The sequence below is a fragment of the Metopolophium dirhodum genome, chromosome 1, assembly GCF_019925205.1.
Source record: "Metopolophium dirhodum isolate CAU chromosome 1, ASM1992520v1, whole genome shotgun sequence".
Classification (NCBI taxonomy): Eukaryota; Metazoa; Arthropoda; class Insecta; order Hemiptera; family Aphididae; genus Metopolophium; species Metopolophium dirhodum.
The window spans coordinates 131,706,784-131,725,921 of NC_083560.1; the positions used below are offsets into that span (position 1 = coordinate 131,706,784).

At 35.4% G+C, this 19,138-nt stretch overlaps 2 protein-coding genes across 3 annotated transcripts; both read left to right on the top strand.

The window, feature by feature from the left end:
• The first annotated feature begins 2,975 nt into the window (after positions 1-2,975).
• Positions 2,976-7,397, top strand: LOC132935316 (uncharacterized). Of its 2 annotated transcripts, none has more exons than XM_061001831.1 (7): positions 2,976-3,463; positions 3,584-3,796; positions 3,863-4,205; positions 4,292-4,492; positions 4,584-4,780; positions 5,523-5,662; positions 5,874-7,397. In XM_061001831.1, exons 3-7 carry the CDS (start codon positions 3,912-3,914, stop codon positions 6,359-6,361), a joined length of 1,320 nt encoding a protein of 439 aa, XP_060857814.1. In that variant the 5' UTR covers positions 2,976-3,463; positions 3,584-3,796; positions 3,863-3,911; the 3' UTR covers positions 6,362-7,397. The 2 variants fall into 2 exon arrangements, with proteins under 2 accessions (XP_060857814.1, XP_060857815.1); XM_061001832.1 differs by having other exon boundaries at positions 2,976-3,155.
• Positions 7,398-10,994: 3,597 nt separating this feature from the next.
• Positions 10,995-13,335, top strand: LOC132953814 (uncharacterized). Its single transcript, XM_061026151.1, has 5 exons — positions 10,995-11,592; positions 11,737-11,993; positions 12,071-12,203; positions 12,325-12,606; positions 12,683-13,335. The coding sequence occupies exons 1-5, from the start codon at positions 10,995-10,997 to the stop codon at positions 13,333-13,335; spliced, it is 1,923 nt and encodes a 640-aa protein (XP_060882134.1).
• The last annotated feature ends 5,803 nt before the right edge of the window (positions 13,336-19,138 follow it).

A 19,138-nucleotide genomic window follows, 5' to 3' on the forward strand; every position in this document is an offset into this window, starting at 1 on the left:
CTCCGCTCAGAGAATTTGATATAGTTATGTTATAACTTATAACTTTTATAAAAATATTTCCTAAAATACATTACTTCATTCATTGTTGATCTTAGATAACTTTTCAACTTTTAACTTTTTAAGGTTGAAAAAAATCGCCCTGGCAATGTACAAAACTACAAAATATTTGATTTAAAAAAAAAACTCGGTATTTTTCAACCATTTTCGGTACCAAACTGATAACGGGCCGGGAGAGGCTGTCTATACCTACTACCTACATGATAAAATGTTCATAATAGGCAATTTAAATGTTGAAAACTTTTTTTTCTTATTATTGATCAATGAAATCTAAAATCTTGAACAATTAATACAAGGTTCTTCATAATAGTTGTTATGAAGATAAACAATGAAGATTTTAAGTTCAGATTTCTACAAAATTAGTCAATCTCAATATCACGAACATTTGCAAATCATTTTTCGGTTCAAAATGTATAAGATGTTTAATTTTTAATGCTTGGAAATTTAAAACGAGATATCTCATAAGTGGGTAATATTGTAACTAAAAAATCTAAAAAAATATATAAGCACAGATTTTTTTATAGTTATTTTAAGTTGAAACTTGGAGAAAATTAGATGTTTAAATGAATATTAATGATATTTTTTATTTCATTATAACTCAAAAACATTATTTTTGGTGACTATTATAACTTTTACCTATAATATTATATTTTATACACACAATGAAATTGTATAATGCAATGTTTTCTGCAAAATGTAATGGCACATGGCGTGTACCCTACAAACTCCTGTTTTTTTATGAATGTACATATAATCATACATAAATCATGCATGAATCATGATATACCATTGTATGTAGGTACACAGACCTGCTCAGGACGTGTTAACGTTGGAACAATATTCTAGTTTACAGCCTTCGCTTGTAAGTTAACGGCGAAAAATTTCAAAAAATATTGTTTTCCCAAAACGCGATTTTGTTAAAAGAGCACTTAGAATTAAATTTGAGATGAATTTGAACTAAAAATGAGATGCAAGTACTTATTGCCTATAAGAAAAAAAATTGTCTTGTTTCAGGTCTAATAACACCCTAAGATCCCAAAGTAACGTAACTTTTTGTTATATATTATTATATAAATGTTTTATGATCTTCATTCTTAAATTTATTTTATTTAGTTAAAATACATATATTATGTCAACTAAAAAAATAACAAGAAGTACATATAGTAAAGTAAATGTGTTTAAAAATTAAACAAATTAAAACAGATAATTATTTTTAGGTTCTATTTAATACTTGACGATACCAGTTACATTGGTAAAAAAAAAACTTTTATACTGTAGGTACCATGGTCGTTTATTTTTATTAAAAACTATAATTTAGAACAATGCAAATATGTAGCATAAATTATAAATTTGTCGATCGCAACGTAGTGTTGTCGAAATAAACCAAGAAGACAAGATCGTGATAGCGCAAGGCAAAACGTATTAGGTACCTTTAGACAAGGTAAAAATTAAAACTAATAATTTGTGTTAAGTTATATTATTTTATTTTATTTATTATTATTAATTAGTCTAGACACATTTAATGTAACAGTTACCTAGAATGGGTATCATTTATTAATTTGAAATAGCGGATCCTTGGAAATAATAATATAATATTTAATTCCACGTAACCCGTACAATTGTAGGTCTATAAAGGTAAGTAAGCATAATGTCTAGACTCTTTTGTTTTGTTTTTATAACAATTTTAAATCAGTTATAATATTTACTTATACCTCTTATATATATAATTAATTTATATATATCAATACGGGTATATAGTTATTTATTATATTTCTTATTTTTGAGTTTTGAAATTTGTCATTCTTCATCAAGACTTCAAGGAGGATTAATGTTGGTAGTTTAAAATTTTGAATATTATAAATTATAATATTCAAAATTTATAATATTATATTTATTATATCTGCTCAAATATATACACACTTTTACAATGAACCATGATGGATACCGATATGACAATAATGGTAAAAAAAAATGGAATCACGTAAGTACCTAATCACACATCATATTATAATAAAAATATACTATATATATAATATATACCGATTTTTTTTTAACCATAGTTCATTAAGCTAATACACATTATAACTATTACATTTTTTTATAAATAATTTTATGTATACATTATATATTATTTTATATTAGATTCTGAGCGGATGTGTTTTTTTTATAAAATTTGTTTCCGTGTACACGATAAGTAGGTAGTTGAAATAATGCTTCGTTTTCCAACTTTGAAAGTTTTACACTAGAGTGAATCTATATTGTATAAATCAAAAAAAAAACCCTTCGTAAACTTCTTGTAAAAATGGCTAAGAAAAAAAATATTAGATCATTAAGCACTATAAAGATGTGATATAATGAATTAATGCTAAGTATATTGAATTTAAGTAAACGTATTTTGTTTCAATAATTTATTTACTTGGCGAGGAATTAACAAAGTGTGATGAACAAAATAATTAAATGGCCAGTGCCGTATTTCCCAGTAAACACTTTAAGCTAGTGCTTTGGGCGGTAAATTATTTTTAATATTACATTTTTATTATTATATGTTACTAGAACTGAAAGCAATGCAACTAATTATAAAATGTTTTTAGAGCAACGAGATTGTGGTAATTTTTATTGTAAGGTGATTTTTAATTTCAAATTTGTAGAGTTTATCACCTTATAATAGCATTGCTGCGTTAGATATTTATGATTATTTTAATAATATTATTATTAATATTTATATTAATCAAAATTTTTTTTTCAGAAATAATTCCTCGCCAAGTAAATAAATTATTGAAACAAAATACGTTTACTTAAATTCAATATACTTAGCATTAATTGATATCACATCTTTATAGTGCTTAATGATCTAATATTTTTTTTTTACTTAGTCATTTTTGCACGAAGTTTACGAAGGGTTTTTGTTGTGATTTATACAATATAGATGGTTATGACCCGCCGACCGCAGACACTCGTCGTCATTTGCTCCCACCTAGGCCTCGAGCTGCATACACGAAATTGAGTGGGGGAACCGGCCGATGCGACGACGACGGCTAGCGTGATTCTGAATTTAATATAAATTTCCTTTAAAAATGCCGCACTTTTTCATGAATAACGTAAGCGCCGCCCCTAATCGAATCTATTTTTCTACTACAGATTATCCAAACAAACACAAAAAAATTAAATAAATATCACTCCATTGTAAAATCAATACATTCATTGTTCCGCTTAGAATCTAAAATCTAATTATTATATAATTAAATAATTTTAAATATAACAAAATATATTGTGTATAATATGATATTATAAAATTGATATTTTAAATTAAATTATCCTTTGGTGTGCTTAAATGTGTGTGGATTGACTGTTAATACTTTTATTTTTTAACTCTCGATCCTTTTTATTATTTTGAAATACATAATAGGTACCTAATACTATATTATATTTTACAAATTTTTTTTTTGCTTTAAATTTTTAATTATTAGAAAATATAGCTTATATGAATTCTTGTAGTTCATAAATATTGTATATTGTTATTCAATAGTTATTACAAATGTAGCAAAAGTACCATGCACTTTAGTCCTGGAACCATGAAAAAGATGGCCGACGGAACAATTATAGTGATGAGGTCTCACTCTAATCATGAGCGTGAAGATGATACCCCTCAGTTAATAGATGCTTTAAAAGCAGTACTAAAAAGAAGAGCTGCTGCTGAAAATATTTTATTAAAAGAAATTTACGACGAAGAGTGCTTAAGGTAAATTTTAGAAGTTTTATTATTGAAAAATTAATTATAATTGCTTATACTTATTTATTGATTTAGGCATCCAATAGCAGCTAGCTTATATCCATAGCCTACAGCTGAATCTTTAATGCGTTTGGCCCGTAGGTCAGTAATGCCTAGATTGCCTGGGAACCTTCAGGAACTAGCATCCTTATTTGATAATGGGCATCTTCAAAGATTCAATTGTTGTGACATTACGATATTTAGGAGCTGTATTCGTGACCTTGATGGTAAAACTAGCCTGATATTTGCATGTCCAGTTTTGTCACAAAGTTTTTGTGGTACTGGAATTGAGGAGCTTCATGTAGACGCTACTTTTAAAGTGGTTCCAGTAAACATGGGCTATCAATTATTGAGCGTACATGCTATGATACAAAATTATGTAAGTATATTATACCTAAAACAAAAATTTAACTTACAATTGTTTTTATTATATTGATGTTCATTCATTTATTTATTTATCTATAGTCAATACCAATTATATTCGCACTAATGGAATCAAAGTCTAGGAATTCATATGACAGTGTATTTCGATATGTTAAAGATAATCTTTTAGCAAACATTTCTCCAAGGATTATCATAAGTGATTATGAATCTACACTTAGAGATGTTCTACAATCATATTTCCCTGAAGCTCGAACATCTGGTTGTTGGTTCCACCATAATCAAGTACCTACCTAAAAAATACAAATTTTTATTTTTATTATAATTTTGCTTAATGATTAGTATACTTAAGTTATTTATATTTAAATCTTTTTAGGCAGTTTTTAAAAATATGAAAAGTAAAGGATACTATAGGCTTGTAAATACTAATCAATTTGCACTGCAAAGCTTAAACCTTTTATTTGGCCTTCCACTGCTTCCATATCAGGATATAGAAAGAGCATTTCAATTAATTAAAATGTATGCAATCAACCATGGAGTAGCGATGCATAATTTATTTGACTATTATGAGAGGTAATTAGTTGTTAATATTTAAAAATCAATACATATTGGATTGTTGTAAAACTATTAATGTACAATGGTTTTATGTTTTTTTTCTTTGTCATAATTTTTTGGAGCAGTAAAATATTTTGATGTTCTACTTTAACTCAGTATTTAAAGGTGTTTTCTAGAAGAAAATTGGATCTAATTGGTACTTTGGGAATTAGGTCGTTAAAAGTAAAAATGCATAGTATTTTTTTATAAATATTTAAAAGGTTTTTTTTGCTATTTGTAGATATTAAAATTTTTTTTTTATTAGCATTTTTTTTTTTTGTTTAGGTAGTATAAATTTAGTTTTTGGTTAAAAAGTACAGTAATAAGTAGTTCTGATTGAAATTCAAAAATCTAATAAATATGTATAGGAAAATACATTTTTTTTATACACATTTGAAGTTCAAATTTTAACGAAATTCGATATTTAAACAAAGTATATCAACTGTATTTTTTTTTTTTTTTTTTAATAATTCAAAAGAAATTTTTAGTAGTAACTTGAAACTGTTATGTATATTTTGTATTTTACTATCACAGTGACTTTTATAACTTATATTTAGATTCATTTAAAGGTGAATATCTGTACACTATACCCTAAACCTAATTACTTATAGTAGCTTATTAAGTAAATACTTGGTTTGTAATGTTTGTATTGTACAGTTGAATATTTGAATACCATAAATAATACTTATTTATTATATATTTATACCTGTGTTAACTATAGGTATTGGTTGCGCCGTGTGGGAACTCAGATAATTTCAGTTCATGGACTTCCTAGGCGTACAAACAATAATATTGAAAGTTTCCACAATAAATTAAGATTAAAATTTTCAGTGACTCATCCCAATCTATGGATATTTTTAAGTATGTTAATCAATATGATTAATTAAATACTACTTGTTTTAAAAGTTATTTTTAACGTTTGTAAACTGAAAATACTAATTATATATATGTATGGATTGTGATAAATATTTTATAATATAATTTATATTATCTAATGTATTACCAAACAAATAAGTATGCATCTTCTGATAATTTATGTTTCTGAAATTTACTTATAACATTTTTCTTATAGGTAATTTGAGTAATTTATTTAATAATTACCATGTTATAATGAGGCAGCTTGAAAATAATCTTCAACCTACTAGGAGTCTGAAGGCAAAATATTTATTACAATCCAAAAGACTTAAAAATGCCACAAGCCAATACGATGCTGGGATCATAAGTATGTGGCAGTTCATGCAATTGACTTCGTATACCACATCAAGATATATATCTCGACATATAAATTGGATCAATGAGGTAGATCCAAATTCTGAGCCAGAAGTGGAAGCTGCTGCTGTTGTACAGCCAATTCAGGAACCACAACTGCCAATAGCTCCACAAGTGTCAACGTGCATAGTATGTTTGAATGCAAGAGCAGCAAATATTCAACAGCATATTGTTATTCCTTGTGGTCATGCATGGGTTTGCAACAATTGCATTACATCCCTTCCAGCACCAACAAGATGCCCATTATGTCGAATGGAAGAAGTCACTTTTCAAAGAATTTTCTTAAATTAAACTTTTCTATTAGTTTTAAAATATTTAATTGTTCATCAAACAAAACTACACAATATGACATACAAATTAATTGAAAAATGTTGTGATAGCTATGAAGTATTTCAAGAAACTGTTGATTTTTTCTTGGAAAACAGCCAACATCTTCTAGCATTTCCATGTGCTGATCACAAAAATGACATTTTTTTATTTATAATTACTTATTATATTACCATGAGAATGAGACAATACTCACGTATATCTAATCAAAAGCAAAGTTAGAAATCACGCAAAAAAAAAAAACTTTTAAAATTGATAGCAACATAGTAACTAGTAATACGCATTCATTTATTTAGAAATAATAGTGAATATAAAAAGTTCGTCGTTGATTTGAATTTTTGAATTTTTGATCGTTGTTCAGTTATCACTAGCATCCATGACGAAGTATTATTTCGTCATGGTAACCACTAAATAAAACCTTATCAAATTGTTATAAAATGTTTATAACATTATAACACCTTTATTCGTGCAATAAAATGCATTTTTGGAAAAATGTTAGTTAACACCTTTGTCCATTGACCCCTTCAATTAAGAATAGTTTATCACCTATAATATTATTTTTTTTCATATTTTTATTCAAGTTGCAGTACACAATAATAATATGACATGTCTGTGTTGCAATCAGTATTTTCGATCAGTTATTATCGGGCATATACTTTCCGGAACTATACGTTTCGTTAAAAAACGCGCGTTGTTGTCCTGTTAATTAGGTATTTAGGAATAGTGGAAAATTAAAATATAATGTATTAATTGTTATTATACGAATATTAACATGATAAGACGTTATAATAATAATAATATGTACCTAAGTATTAGCCATTAAGGCTTTAAAAATTTAAAGTCCCAAGCTAATAATACATAGTTAGCTATTATACATGTTTAATATTTTAAAATATATTACAATTTTCTACTATTTTTTGAACCATCAAAATAACTAAACTGGATTGTTTTTATTTAATGCAATACCTATCAATAAGAATTTATTTATACCTATTTAAGATACAATTAAAATGAATATAAAACCCTTTTGGTTATTAATAAATAATAATATAAATATACAATTGTTGTAGGTACTTATGATACTATGCATTTTTTGACTACATCATCCTATTTTATTATAACATCATATAATATATTATATATTATATTATATCAATGTAATGGTTAATGGTTATGATGATTTAATAAATAAATAATATATATTGTTGGAAAAATTAACTGCATGTGCCAATTAAACAGGAACTTCATAAATTAATGAATTAAACAGATTGCCTGTTTAAACTATTTGAAAAAATATCCATCGAGCTCTCATAATATGGTATGTAATATGGTAATTTGTTAATGTATCTGCATCTTATTTTTAAGCTCCAAATTATATAGTTCTGAAGCGTACTGAATGGTCCACAATGTTCGAAAGTTTACTTTCTTAAAAACAAATTACGCGTTCATCCTGGAGTGATCATGCGACATACGTTTTAATTATTATTTAATTCAACTCTGTGAAGGTACTAAATGTTTTAAAAAAAGTTGTTTTTTTAAATATCCAATGATTATAAAAATTCGTCAAGTATTTAACAGCTTTACTGTAATGGATGTGTTAAATTTAAAGCACACGACAAGAAATTATTCTGAGTGAAGACTGTCTAACTTTTTGGTAGATACCTAACCTAAGTTACAGAGAAATAATTTTAATTACAAACAGATTTAAATAAAAAAACTGACATTTTTGTAAAGTAAATTCATATTCATCGCTCCATTGACCACTAATAGAATAATAAAAAATATATTGTATTATGGGTATTATTTATTTTTATTTATACAAAATTTATTATAATATAATATGACCAAATTATGATCACATATTATCTTTGTAATAAATAAAAATGAACACTGGCAATAAAGATCTAGCAATAAAGTTCTCAACTTTCTTTTTCAGGGGTTTCAAATAGGCAATTTACAATACTTTCCGTAAATATACGGTCCGGATAAATACGTTCCGGTTAAATACGGTTTATTAGATTTTTTTAATTCCGGAGGTATACGTTCCGGCCAAATACGGTTTTTAACTTTTGGATTCCGGCAATATACGTTCCGGAATTATACAGTCCGGATAAATACGTTCCGGGAAAATACGGTTTAGTATTTTTTTTAATTCCGGAGGTATACGTTCCGGCCAAATACGGTTTTTCACTTTTGGATTCCGGCGATATACGTTCCGGATTTATACGGTCCGGAATTTATACGTTCCGCCCATTTATTTTCCGGATTAATACGGCCTCCCGTGAAAAGGCCGCTCCTGGATACCCCCCGCTTCACCCCCCCCCCCCCCCCGTCTATACCAACCCACCCCACCCCGCTCATGCCTCGGTAACGTTGATCGCGGTTGATAACCCCCCACCTCACCTCGTACCTATCATACGTCATCGCCACCCCACCCCGCCCATACCTCGGTGGCGTTGATCGCGGTGAATATCCCTCCACCTCACCGCCTAACCTAACCTGTACGGATAGGTGGTGCAATGGGTAAATAATTTTTTTCTCTTATAATAATAACGACACTATCTTAATATTAATAATATATGTTAGGTCGCGCTTCTGTCATATGCTGGGCACCTCCCCCTGCTACACCGCACGCTCAGCCAGATGTTTTGACTCCGACGGTCATCTCGCCTCGCCGCCGTCGTGCGGACATACCTACCCCCCAACCACAAGCAGCACCATCCACATCCCGCACGCCGGTTATCGTTTCCCCGCCACCCGCACAGACTATCTTTGACGGACCCGACGCAAGATCCCCCGTGAGCCCCGCACTACCACTTTCGCTTTCACCACCGCCAGCCGGGGAATTTGTTGCTCATACGGAAAATTCAAGGAAAAATATTAAATTGAAAAATGCTCGCATGCAAAAGGTTAATACTCCGGGCTTTATCGAAATTGAGTCTTCGCTTAACCGTACGGTCGTGTGGTATTTTAGGAAAAATATCGATAATGTGACAAGTTATCGAGCTTTCCTAAATTCGATAGAGTCCGAATTAGTCGCGAAATTACGTGAGCGCGTGAGTATTAACCCGATCAAATACAATCTGAAATTAGAGGCCACATACGTCGTACCCAACTTGCATAATTCAGCTCAAAATCGTGCATTTAAAACTTCGGCCCGTGAATTATACGTGCACAGTAATGTCGAGGGTTTGGTCGATCGCGATTTCACAAGGCTCCTGGGCAAAGAAGACTCATATGCCGGGAAATACAGCGGGTTCACTTTATCGTGCATCGACGGATTGCTCTTGGGTGTGTACGAATACACGCCTATGGGGGGATCGTCATACTTACCGTTGCCGGAAAGTATTTTGAATCAAAAGGCAGTCGTCAACCCTAAAAATATCGACCGACAATGCTTCAAGTGGGCGATCCTCGCCAAACACGTGCCACATGACAATCGCACGGTAGTAGGCGCTAATTATTTGAGGGAAGAACACCGTTACAATTTTTCAGCACTATCTACCCCCACTCCGGTGTCGGAGATAAAGATATTCAAAAAATCGAATCCCGGCACGAGCGTTAATTTATACGATGTGAGAAAATGCGTAAAGAATAAAAATAACGAAAAATCGAGTACGCAATCTGTCACATACCCTTTGCGCATCGCGGACGAAGAAAATGTTAGCCATTTTGGCTTACTGTTAATTAGCGGGAAAGACAACATGAATCATTACGCGTTTATTTCAAATTTTTCACGTCTAGCCGCACCGCAAAAAAATAATCACCAACACCGCTTATTTTTCTGTAAACGATGTTTCACCAGTTTCGAGGACCGCCCATTGAAATATAAATTACCCGGTGAGCAGGCGTTGGCGAAGCATCGTTTGTCGTGTGGCGCGCACAAACCCGTATTACCTCTGATGCCGAAAGAGGGGGATACGCTCGAGTTCAAGGCGTGGTGTAAGACCGAACGTCTGCCATTCGTAGTATACGCAGACTTCGAAGCCTTACTTCTTAAAATGTCAGAGAAACAAGGTGCAAATACCACGGCGATGCACACGCACCACTCCATGAGTTACGGTTTCCTTGTTGTCGCAGCGGAGGGGGTACCGATAGATTTATTTGATCAGTTCGACATTCCGAGTGCTCCCGTAATTTTCCGAGGCTCGGCGACTGAAGACGATGTAGCCAAGCGTTTTGTCCGCGACGTCCTCGATGTGGCCACCAAGATAGGCAGATTATATAAGGAAGTTAACGTGCCGATTTCTATGAGTGTTGAGGATTGTCGCGTGCATGACGCCAAGGTGATGTGTGACTTGTGCAGCGGTCGTTTACCGAGCGTAACTGTAAAACTGCACATCACGATCACTTGTCGGGGCGTTTTGTAAAAACATTATGTAACACGTGCAACCTCAAATTGAAAACACCGAAATTCGTGCCGCGCTTCCTGCACAATCTGTCAAACTATGATGCGCATTTCATCGTGACGAATTTGGCGAACGACGGGGGGAATAACAGAATTTCAGTAATCGCGAGCACTGAGGAGAAATATATTTCATTCTCAAAGTATATAGACAACTCTTTCTCCGTCAGGTTCATAGATACGTGCCGGTTCATGGCGTCGAGCTTGGCACACTTGGCGGGGAATCTCTCCTCAGTGAACTTTGACAAGTTTCGCGAGGTCTCGAAAGTGTTCACCACGTCGGAGATGGGCATGACCACGCGGAAAGGCGTTTATCCGTACGAGTACACGGATTCGTGGGATAAACTGTGCGAGACGTCGTTACCAGACAAGTTCAAGTTTTACAGTGCGTTGACAGAGTCGCATGTTAGCGATGAGGATTATGACCATGCGACTCGGGTTTGGAACCATTTCGGCTGCACGACGCTAGGCGCATATAGTGACTTGTACCTGAAAATCGACGTGCTGATAAGCGCAGACGTCTTTGAAAATTTCAGGGATATATGTATGTCTACATATCACCTGGACCCCGCGCATTACTACACGTCACCAGGATTCAGTTTCGATAGCATGCTAAAGTTTACGAAAGTTCAACTTGAACTTTTAGTCGACTTTGAGAAAGTTCTCTTTTATGAGTCTGGAACCCGCGGCGGTCTGGTGCAGGCCAGCAAGCGTCATGCGCGAGCCAACAATTTCGAGACGCCTGGATACAATGCCGATGAACCTAGCACGTCGCTCATATACCTAGATGGTGATTATAATATATAAATTATATACATATTATATTGTCCGTGCATATTAATTCATATGTTTTTCCGTATTTATTTATCAAACAATTTGTACGGGTACGCGATGTGTAAATATATGCCGATTAGCGATTTTACATGGTACCCAGGGAATCCTGAAGTCGCGCTGGCCCAGCTGGAGTGGATGGGCGAGACGGACGATGTGGGTAGAATTTACGAAGTTGACATTTCGTATCCGCAACACTTGCACGGCGCCCACAACGATATGCCGTTCCTGCCCTACGCTAGCATACCACCAGGGTCGAGTGTACGAAAGTTGATGGTAACATTTCTGCGGAAAGAACGCTACGTGGTCCATTATATGAATCTAAAACAGGCCATGGCCCACGGAGTCGTAGTCGAAAAAGTGATTATTAATATTATTATTATTATTATAATTATTATTGTTATGTGTACTGATCGTATCTTTTTCGTATATTTCAGACGCACAGAGTGTTGGAGTTCCGTCAAACTCCATGGTTAGCACCGTATATTAATTTAAACACGGAATTACGCAAGCAGGCGACAAACAAATTTGAAGAGCAATTTTTCAAAGACTTGAATAATTCGGTGTTCGGTACGTTTTTTTTTTTACAAATTTATTTCGTGATTTAAGCATTTACTATACGATTTGTTATTTCCCGAGTTTTAAACAGCTTAAGGTTTATACATCATAATTATTGTATGTATTTGCGCAGGGAAATCGATTGAGAACATGCGTAAACGGTTTAATTTGGAACTCGTATCATGCCCCGTAAGGATGCGTAAGCTGATAAACCAACCAACTTTCAACTACTGCACAACTTATAACGAAAATCTCTCGGTGGTGGTTCAGCATAGCAAAGAAGTGGATTTCTGCAAGCCGATCTATATAGGATTTACCGTACTAGAACTCAGCAAAGTTCTAATGTACGGATTTCATTATGACGTCATGAAGCGCCATTACGGCGATAAGATCGACTTGCTGTACACCGATACTGGTATGTATATTATATAAAACGTGTGCAGTCTAACACAGCTTTTATATTATAATATTATTATTATTACATGTTTCAGATTCGTTATTCTACCGCGTGACGACGAATGATTTTTACGACGACTGTATTAACAATTCGAATCTGATGCGGTTTATGGACACCTCTAATTTACTGAAAGACCACAAATGCTATTCAACTGCGAGGAAACGGATTCCGGGGCTGTTCAAAAACGAAACCAATGCCCGTACTGTATATGAGTACGTAGCTCTACGCGCCAAGTCTTATGCGTACGACGTGGAAGAGGAGGTTACAATTCGCGCGAAGGGTGTCATGAGACACGTTATTAGAAATCACCTAACTTTCGCCGAGCATAAGAGGTGTATGTTTGCCGACGTGGACGACGGTGCGGAATCCGACGAGTGTGACGACGAATTCGACGCAAATATGGGGAAAATGATCGCAGTCGACTCCGCGCTGAAAGCTGTCGCCCAAATACATCGGAACGCCTCAACGTCTGCAACAAATTCACCGTCGACCACACATCCGTCACACTTTTATTGCTATATGCCTTTTACACCGTATAGAGAAAATGTCTCTATACAGTCGTTTAAACACGAAATGCGTACGATTAGGACTATGAAACTAGTTTTAAACAGGGCCGACGATAAGCGTCATGTGTTACCGGACAACATTTCAACGTACGCGCACGGTCATCACCGCATAAATTATTAAATTGTTATTATTGTTATTACTTATTATTATTATTGTTATTGTTATTATTGTTCAATGATCTCATATCTGTATATATATTTATAATCTATTAAAATATCTATTAAAGTCTCTTTTTTTTTTTTCCAAATCTAGATAATAGATTTTCACCGTAGAATACCTATTATTATTATTATTATTATTATTATTATCATTATGACAGAATAATTATATAACTTGTTAAATGTATATAATTATATTATACTACTCCTAAATTCGTATACAAATGTCGACTATTAAATAATAAAACCTTATAAATATAAAATATTTCACCATCCCGTATTTGCGAGGATAAACCTTATAATAATATTATTAAATATTATATTTTTTAAAACCAACTCATTGATCGGACAAAATAATTACATAACTTGTTAAATGTATATAATTATATTATACGTCCCTTAAAACTATAGGATCTAGATAAAATGAAAATAAAAACATATTTTTAAATTATTTTATTAAAATAATAATATAGTGAATATACAATATGAACAAATGTAATATTCATATTAAAGAGCTCCATTAGAGATTTCATTGGAAATCTATAATGAAACTCTTATTATTCATCCCTCTATAAATGAGGCTCACTACGGGCAAATTCCCGATATTATACGCCGATATATCCCCGTCACCCATTTGAACTGACTTCGGTAAAAATACGTTGATCGTACCAGTTCCCGCGGGGTTGCACAATATGCACGTGACAGCTGTCCCGTACTTTGTCTCCACGTTTTTCATGGTTTTCACAGGATACGGTGCATCCTTCATCAACTCCCCGATTGACATATTCACGTTGTTTACTTGGGATTTAAGCGATTCTAAAAATGCCATTTTTAATAAACTGCAAACAGAAAACCAATTGTTAGATAAAATAATTTGTTTAAACGTGAACGCATAGCGAGAATAGTTATTTTTATTATTAAAGTAAAAATTAACTCACTTTGATTTTAGGAAGAAATTTGAATAAGTTAGAAAATTTGATGCTGGCACTGAGTTGGTGGATATTAATACTGAAATTTTTAAAAATATCGACTGTTAATATTGAATAAAAATGACGTTTGAAACAATTGTATATACAATTATTTAATTGATTAAATTAACTCACTTTTTTAATTAGAAGACATGTGTGCAGAGTCGTGTGATGATGTCGCCTTGATATAGTTGAATGGTTATGAAATAAGAAATAAGAAAAAAATAACGTCTGTTAATTTCATATAATATATAAAAATTCTTCATTGTGAAATATAGTCATTATACTCGTGTAATACGACCGCATAATATAATAGTATCGCTAGTATCGTGTTCGGAAACAGCGGGCCATGTCTCGGTGGACGCGCCGCAGCCCCGTTATTACATAACGATAGCGGGTCGATATTGTCGACTTTGAGCTTTATCACTTGGTCTACGAATCGCATTATATAAATACACGTGACGTTCGAGCGAGGTGCTCATATAATGTTGTCACGTTCGAAGGTCAAGACCAATAGTGGTGCAGGTCTGCTGAACACCGTAATAAATAGTCTACCGATCGAGCTTCATATCCCCGGGTATCAATATTGTGGTCCTGGGACAAATTTAAAAAAAAGACTCGCTCTTGGTCAGCCAGGAATAAACGGTTTGGATTCGGCGTGCAGAGAACACGATATAGCTTACGTTAAAAGTGATTCTTTGTCCGTACGCGGCGTGGCGGACAGAATTTTGGAAGAAAGTGCTTGGAGCAGAGTGGGGGCGCAAGACGCTGATTATAAAGAAAAAGCTGCCGCGTGGCTTGTAACTACGGGTATGAAGGCTAAACGGAAAATCGGTGCCGGATGTAGGTTTGCTAATATTGTCGGTGTGTGCAAGAAAGCATTAAAAAAATCGATAAAATCGTGTGTCGGAACACCGAATATGAGCAGCTTAATTAAATCGACTGTCCGCGTCGCGCGAAAACATGTGAAGTCTGCGGGCGCCCGATCGAAAAAAAATAAGAATAAACCACCTCGTGTCATTAGAGTTCCGAAAACAGTAGGCTCTTTAACTTTAATTCCGGTTTTGGCGGGACTTTCAGCACTCGGAACGCTGGCCGGCGGTGTTGCTAACATCGTTAGAACTATTCGAGGCATTAGATCGAAGACCGGCTCATCCGTGCATTTAGGTAAAGGCGTATATCTAAGCCCGTATAAAAGCGCGGGCTCGTATACTATCGCGCGGGAATCTAACGCTATTGCTTCGCGGAAATGTGTCGGCAGCGGGTCTGGGAAAAAAATGATCAAGAAACGCAAGAAACCGGCCGCGGGTAAAAAAATAAAAAAGAAATTGCGAAAAATTAAATCTAATAAAAAATCGTCGACGTCAAAAAACTAACTCTACCCAATCGAGCCCTTTACGATTTCGAAATTAGTGAATACGCTAAACTCTCGAAAATACCTCATTTCAGAGGCGTATATTGCATCGACAAGTTGCCCGCCGCGCCTAGACACGTAGAAGCCGCGGTCGTCAATCTAGACTTTGAAAAAAATAAGGGTACGCATTGGGTGTGCTATAAAAAAATCGGGAAATTAGTTATATACTTCGACAGCTTTGGCAATCTCCGCCCACCGTTAGAGTTGGAAAAATATTTTAAAGGTTGCGATATCGAATATAACTACGCGAGTGAACAGACGTACAATACTTTTAACTGCGGGCATTTATGTTTAAAATTTTTAACCGCAAAGCAAAAATAATTATATTATTATCGTTATTAACATTTTCGATAAATTGCATAGTGTCTGCGAAATGTCGTCTCAAACAGTTTCGTTGAGCGGTACCAGCTCCGAATTGGAATGTAATTTTTTCCCGCCCGTAGAAGTGGGGAGTAAATCAGAAATCGGTCTTCTGAGTATACAAACATATAATTCCATACCCAACGTTGGGGCTGGATGCTATACTCTGCATGTTATTCACGGTAGCCAGCGAGTGACCATTAAAATTAAAATTCCAACCGGTTGTTACGAAATAATTGCTTTGGAAGCTAAAATACGGGAACTTTTGAAAGACGTCGGCGTACGTTTTTTTAGTTTGTCGACCGATAACAGTACGCTGAAATGTACACTGCATTGTAATAGTGAAATCGACTTAAACGTTGACGATAGCATTGCACCGTTATTGGGCTTCGACAGGAGAATTTTGGCATGCGATCGTAGACATGAATCCGATCGTGTGGTGAAAATTATGAATGTCAACACGATAAAAGTCGAATGCAACTTGGCTTTGGGTTCATTCGACAACGGGCGACAATCGCACACGATACACGAATTTTATCCGGTCGTCCCGCCTGGATATAAAATAGTCGAAATACCGAAGTATTGCGTGCTTTATAAACTGAAAACAAATACGATTGATTACGTGCGAGTGTCGTTGACTGACCAAAACGGAAAATCGATTGATTTTCGTGGTGAGACTGTGAACGTTCGGCTCCTTATAAAAAATGGGTTTGAAGTTTAATGTTGATAAATACGCGGTCGTCAATGGCGATGCTCGCATTAAAGCTACGGCTGTCGACAGACGAACACCGCAGTACATCAAGGTCCCCGTACGTAAAAAAGTTAATAATATTAAAAAAAATAACAATTTGACATTAGTTAATCGTAAATTTTTACGCTTAATTGCCGCCAAGTAAATATATATTACGTATTAATATTACGCGCACACTATGGAAAAATCATTCTTGGATGTGGGTGGAGCGTACGTCAACGAATCTCCGATACGGGAAATGTTTTTACATTCGTTTTTACCGTTTTCCTCGTCCGCGCTAAACAATGGCGATGAAATTCGCATTTCAATTCAAAATCGAGATGCACACACGCAGCCGAGCGATAGTTTTATCTATATAGAGGGTAAAATAACGAGGCCTGAAGGACTTAAAACTGAGATATTCGGTTTCTGCGAGGACTATAAGCGTATACTGATAAATTGCAGCCAACAACTGATATTGAACAGATCGATGTCGGATGCGAGCGCGCTACACTACACCAGCGTGGTGGGCGGCGACATGGCTACCGAGGCGGTTAAGGCTATGGTGGCTAAAGTCAAAGTTCAGCTAACGCGAGTGTTGTGGAAAGTACCAGTGATCAAAGTCGACGATCGGGAGAGGTTGAAGCTGATGAAAATCATTGATAGCCACCATAGTCACCGAGGCATGGGCGGGGTGGGGTGGATGAGAGTGGGTCTGGGTGGGTCAACGTCACCGTGGTATGGGTGGGGGTGGGGTGGTTATGACGCGTGGTAACATGGTATAGATGGGCGGTGAACCGGGGGGTTATCCACCGCGATCAACGTCACCGAGGTACGGGCGGGGTGGGGTGGTGATGGCGTATGTGTTGGTAGGCGGTGAGGTGGAGGGATATTCACCGCGATCAACGCCATCGAGGTATGGGCGGGGTGGGGTGGCGATGACGTATGATAGGTACGAGGTGAGGCGGGGGGTTATCCACCGCGATCAACGTTACCGAGGCATGAGCGGGGTGGGGTGGGTCAGGGTGGGTTGTTATTGGCGGGGTTGGTGGAGGGGGTGGTGGTTCGGGTGGGTCTGGGTGTGTCAACGTCACCGTGGTATGGGCGGGGGTGGGGCGGTTATGACGCGTGGTAACATGGTATTGATGGGTGGTGAAGCGGGGGGTTATCCACCGCGATCAACGTCACCGAGGCATGGGCGGGGTGGGGTGGATGAGAGTGGGTCTGGGTGGGTCAACGTCACCGTGGTATGGGGGGGGGGGGGTGGGGCGGTTATGACGCGTGGTAACATGGTATAGATGGGCGGTGAACCGGGGGGTTATCCACCGCGATCAACGTCACCGAGGTACGGGCGGGGTGGGGTGATGATGGCGTATGTGTTGGTAGGCGGTGAGGTGGAGGGATATTCACCGCGATCAACGCCATCGAGGTATGGGCGGGGTGGGGTGGCGATGACGTATGATAGGTACGAGGTGAGGCGGGGGGTTATCCACCGCGATCAACGTTACCGAGGCATGAGCGGGGTGGGGTGGGTCTGGGTGGGTCAGGGTGGGTTGGTATTGACGGGGGAGTGGTGAAGCGGGGGGTATCCAGGAGCGGCCTTTTCACTCTACTTATACATTTTTAACTACAAAATAGAAAATATTACAAGATAGTTAGATAAAATTTTTTAAGAATTTCTAACTCAAAATAATTTGCACATTTTCGTGATTTTTACGTAATTTGTCAAAATTCGAAATAAATGCTTATAAAAAAAAATTGTGACTGTATTTTTAATATCTTTGAACTGCCATTATAAGAATATATTAAATTTCAAGCTGGTTGACTCAAAGATGAAAATTGATAATTTAGAAAAATGAATGACAGCTGTACTAATAAGTGGTTTTCTATAGGTCGGTAAAAAAAAAGACAACGGGGGATATAACCCCTATCCCCCATCCTGAGCACGCCACTGTGACAATTCCTGATTTTTATAACTATAAATATTAGGGTATCAACACATTGTTTGTTTTCTCGGGTGTTGACCAGTTGCCCCCACAACTGTTATCGGGATTTTATAATATACCAGTTGCCCTCGACCAAATGTACCAGTTGCCCCCAACCGAATGTACCAGTTGCCCTCATATGTTAATATATACACGATTACAATATATAGCCTGTAAAATAGGGGAGGTAAATATACAAATAATAAATAAAATTATTCATAAAAATATAGTAAAATAGTATAAAATGAAAGAAAAAAATGCATATACTTATAATAATTACTAATAAAATAATAAGAAAAAGTCAATGA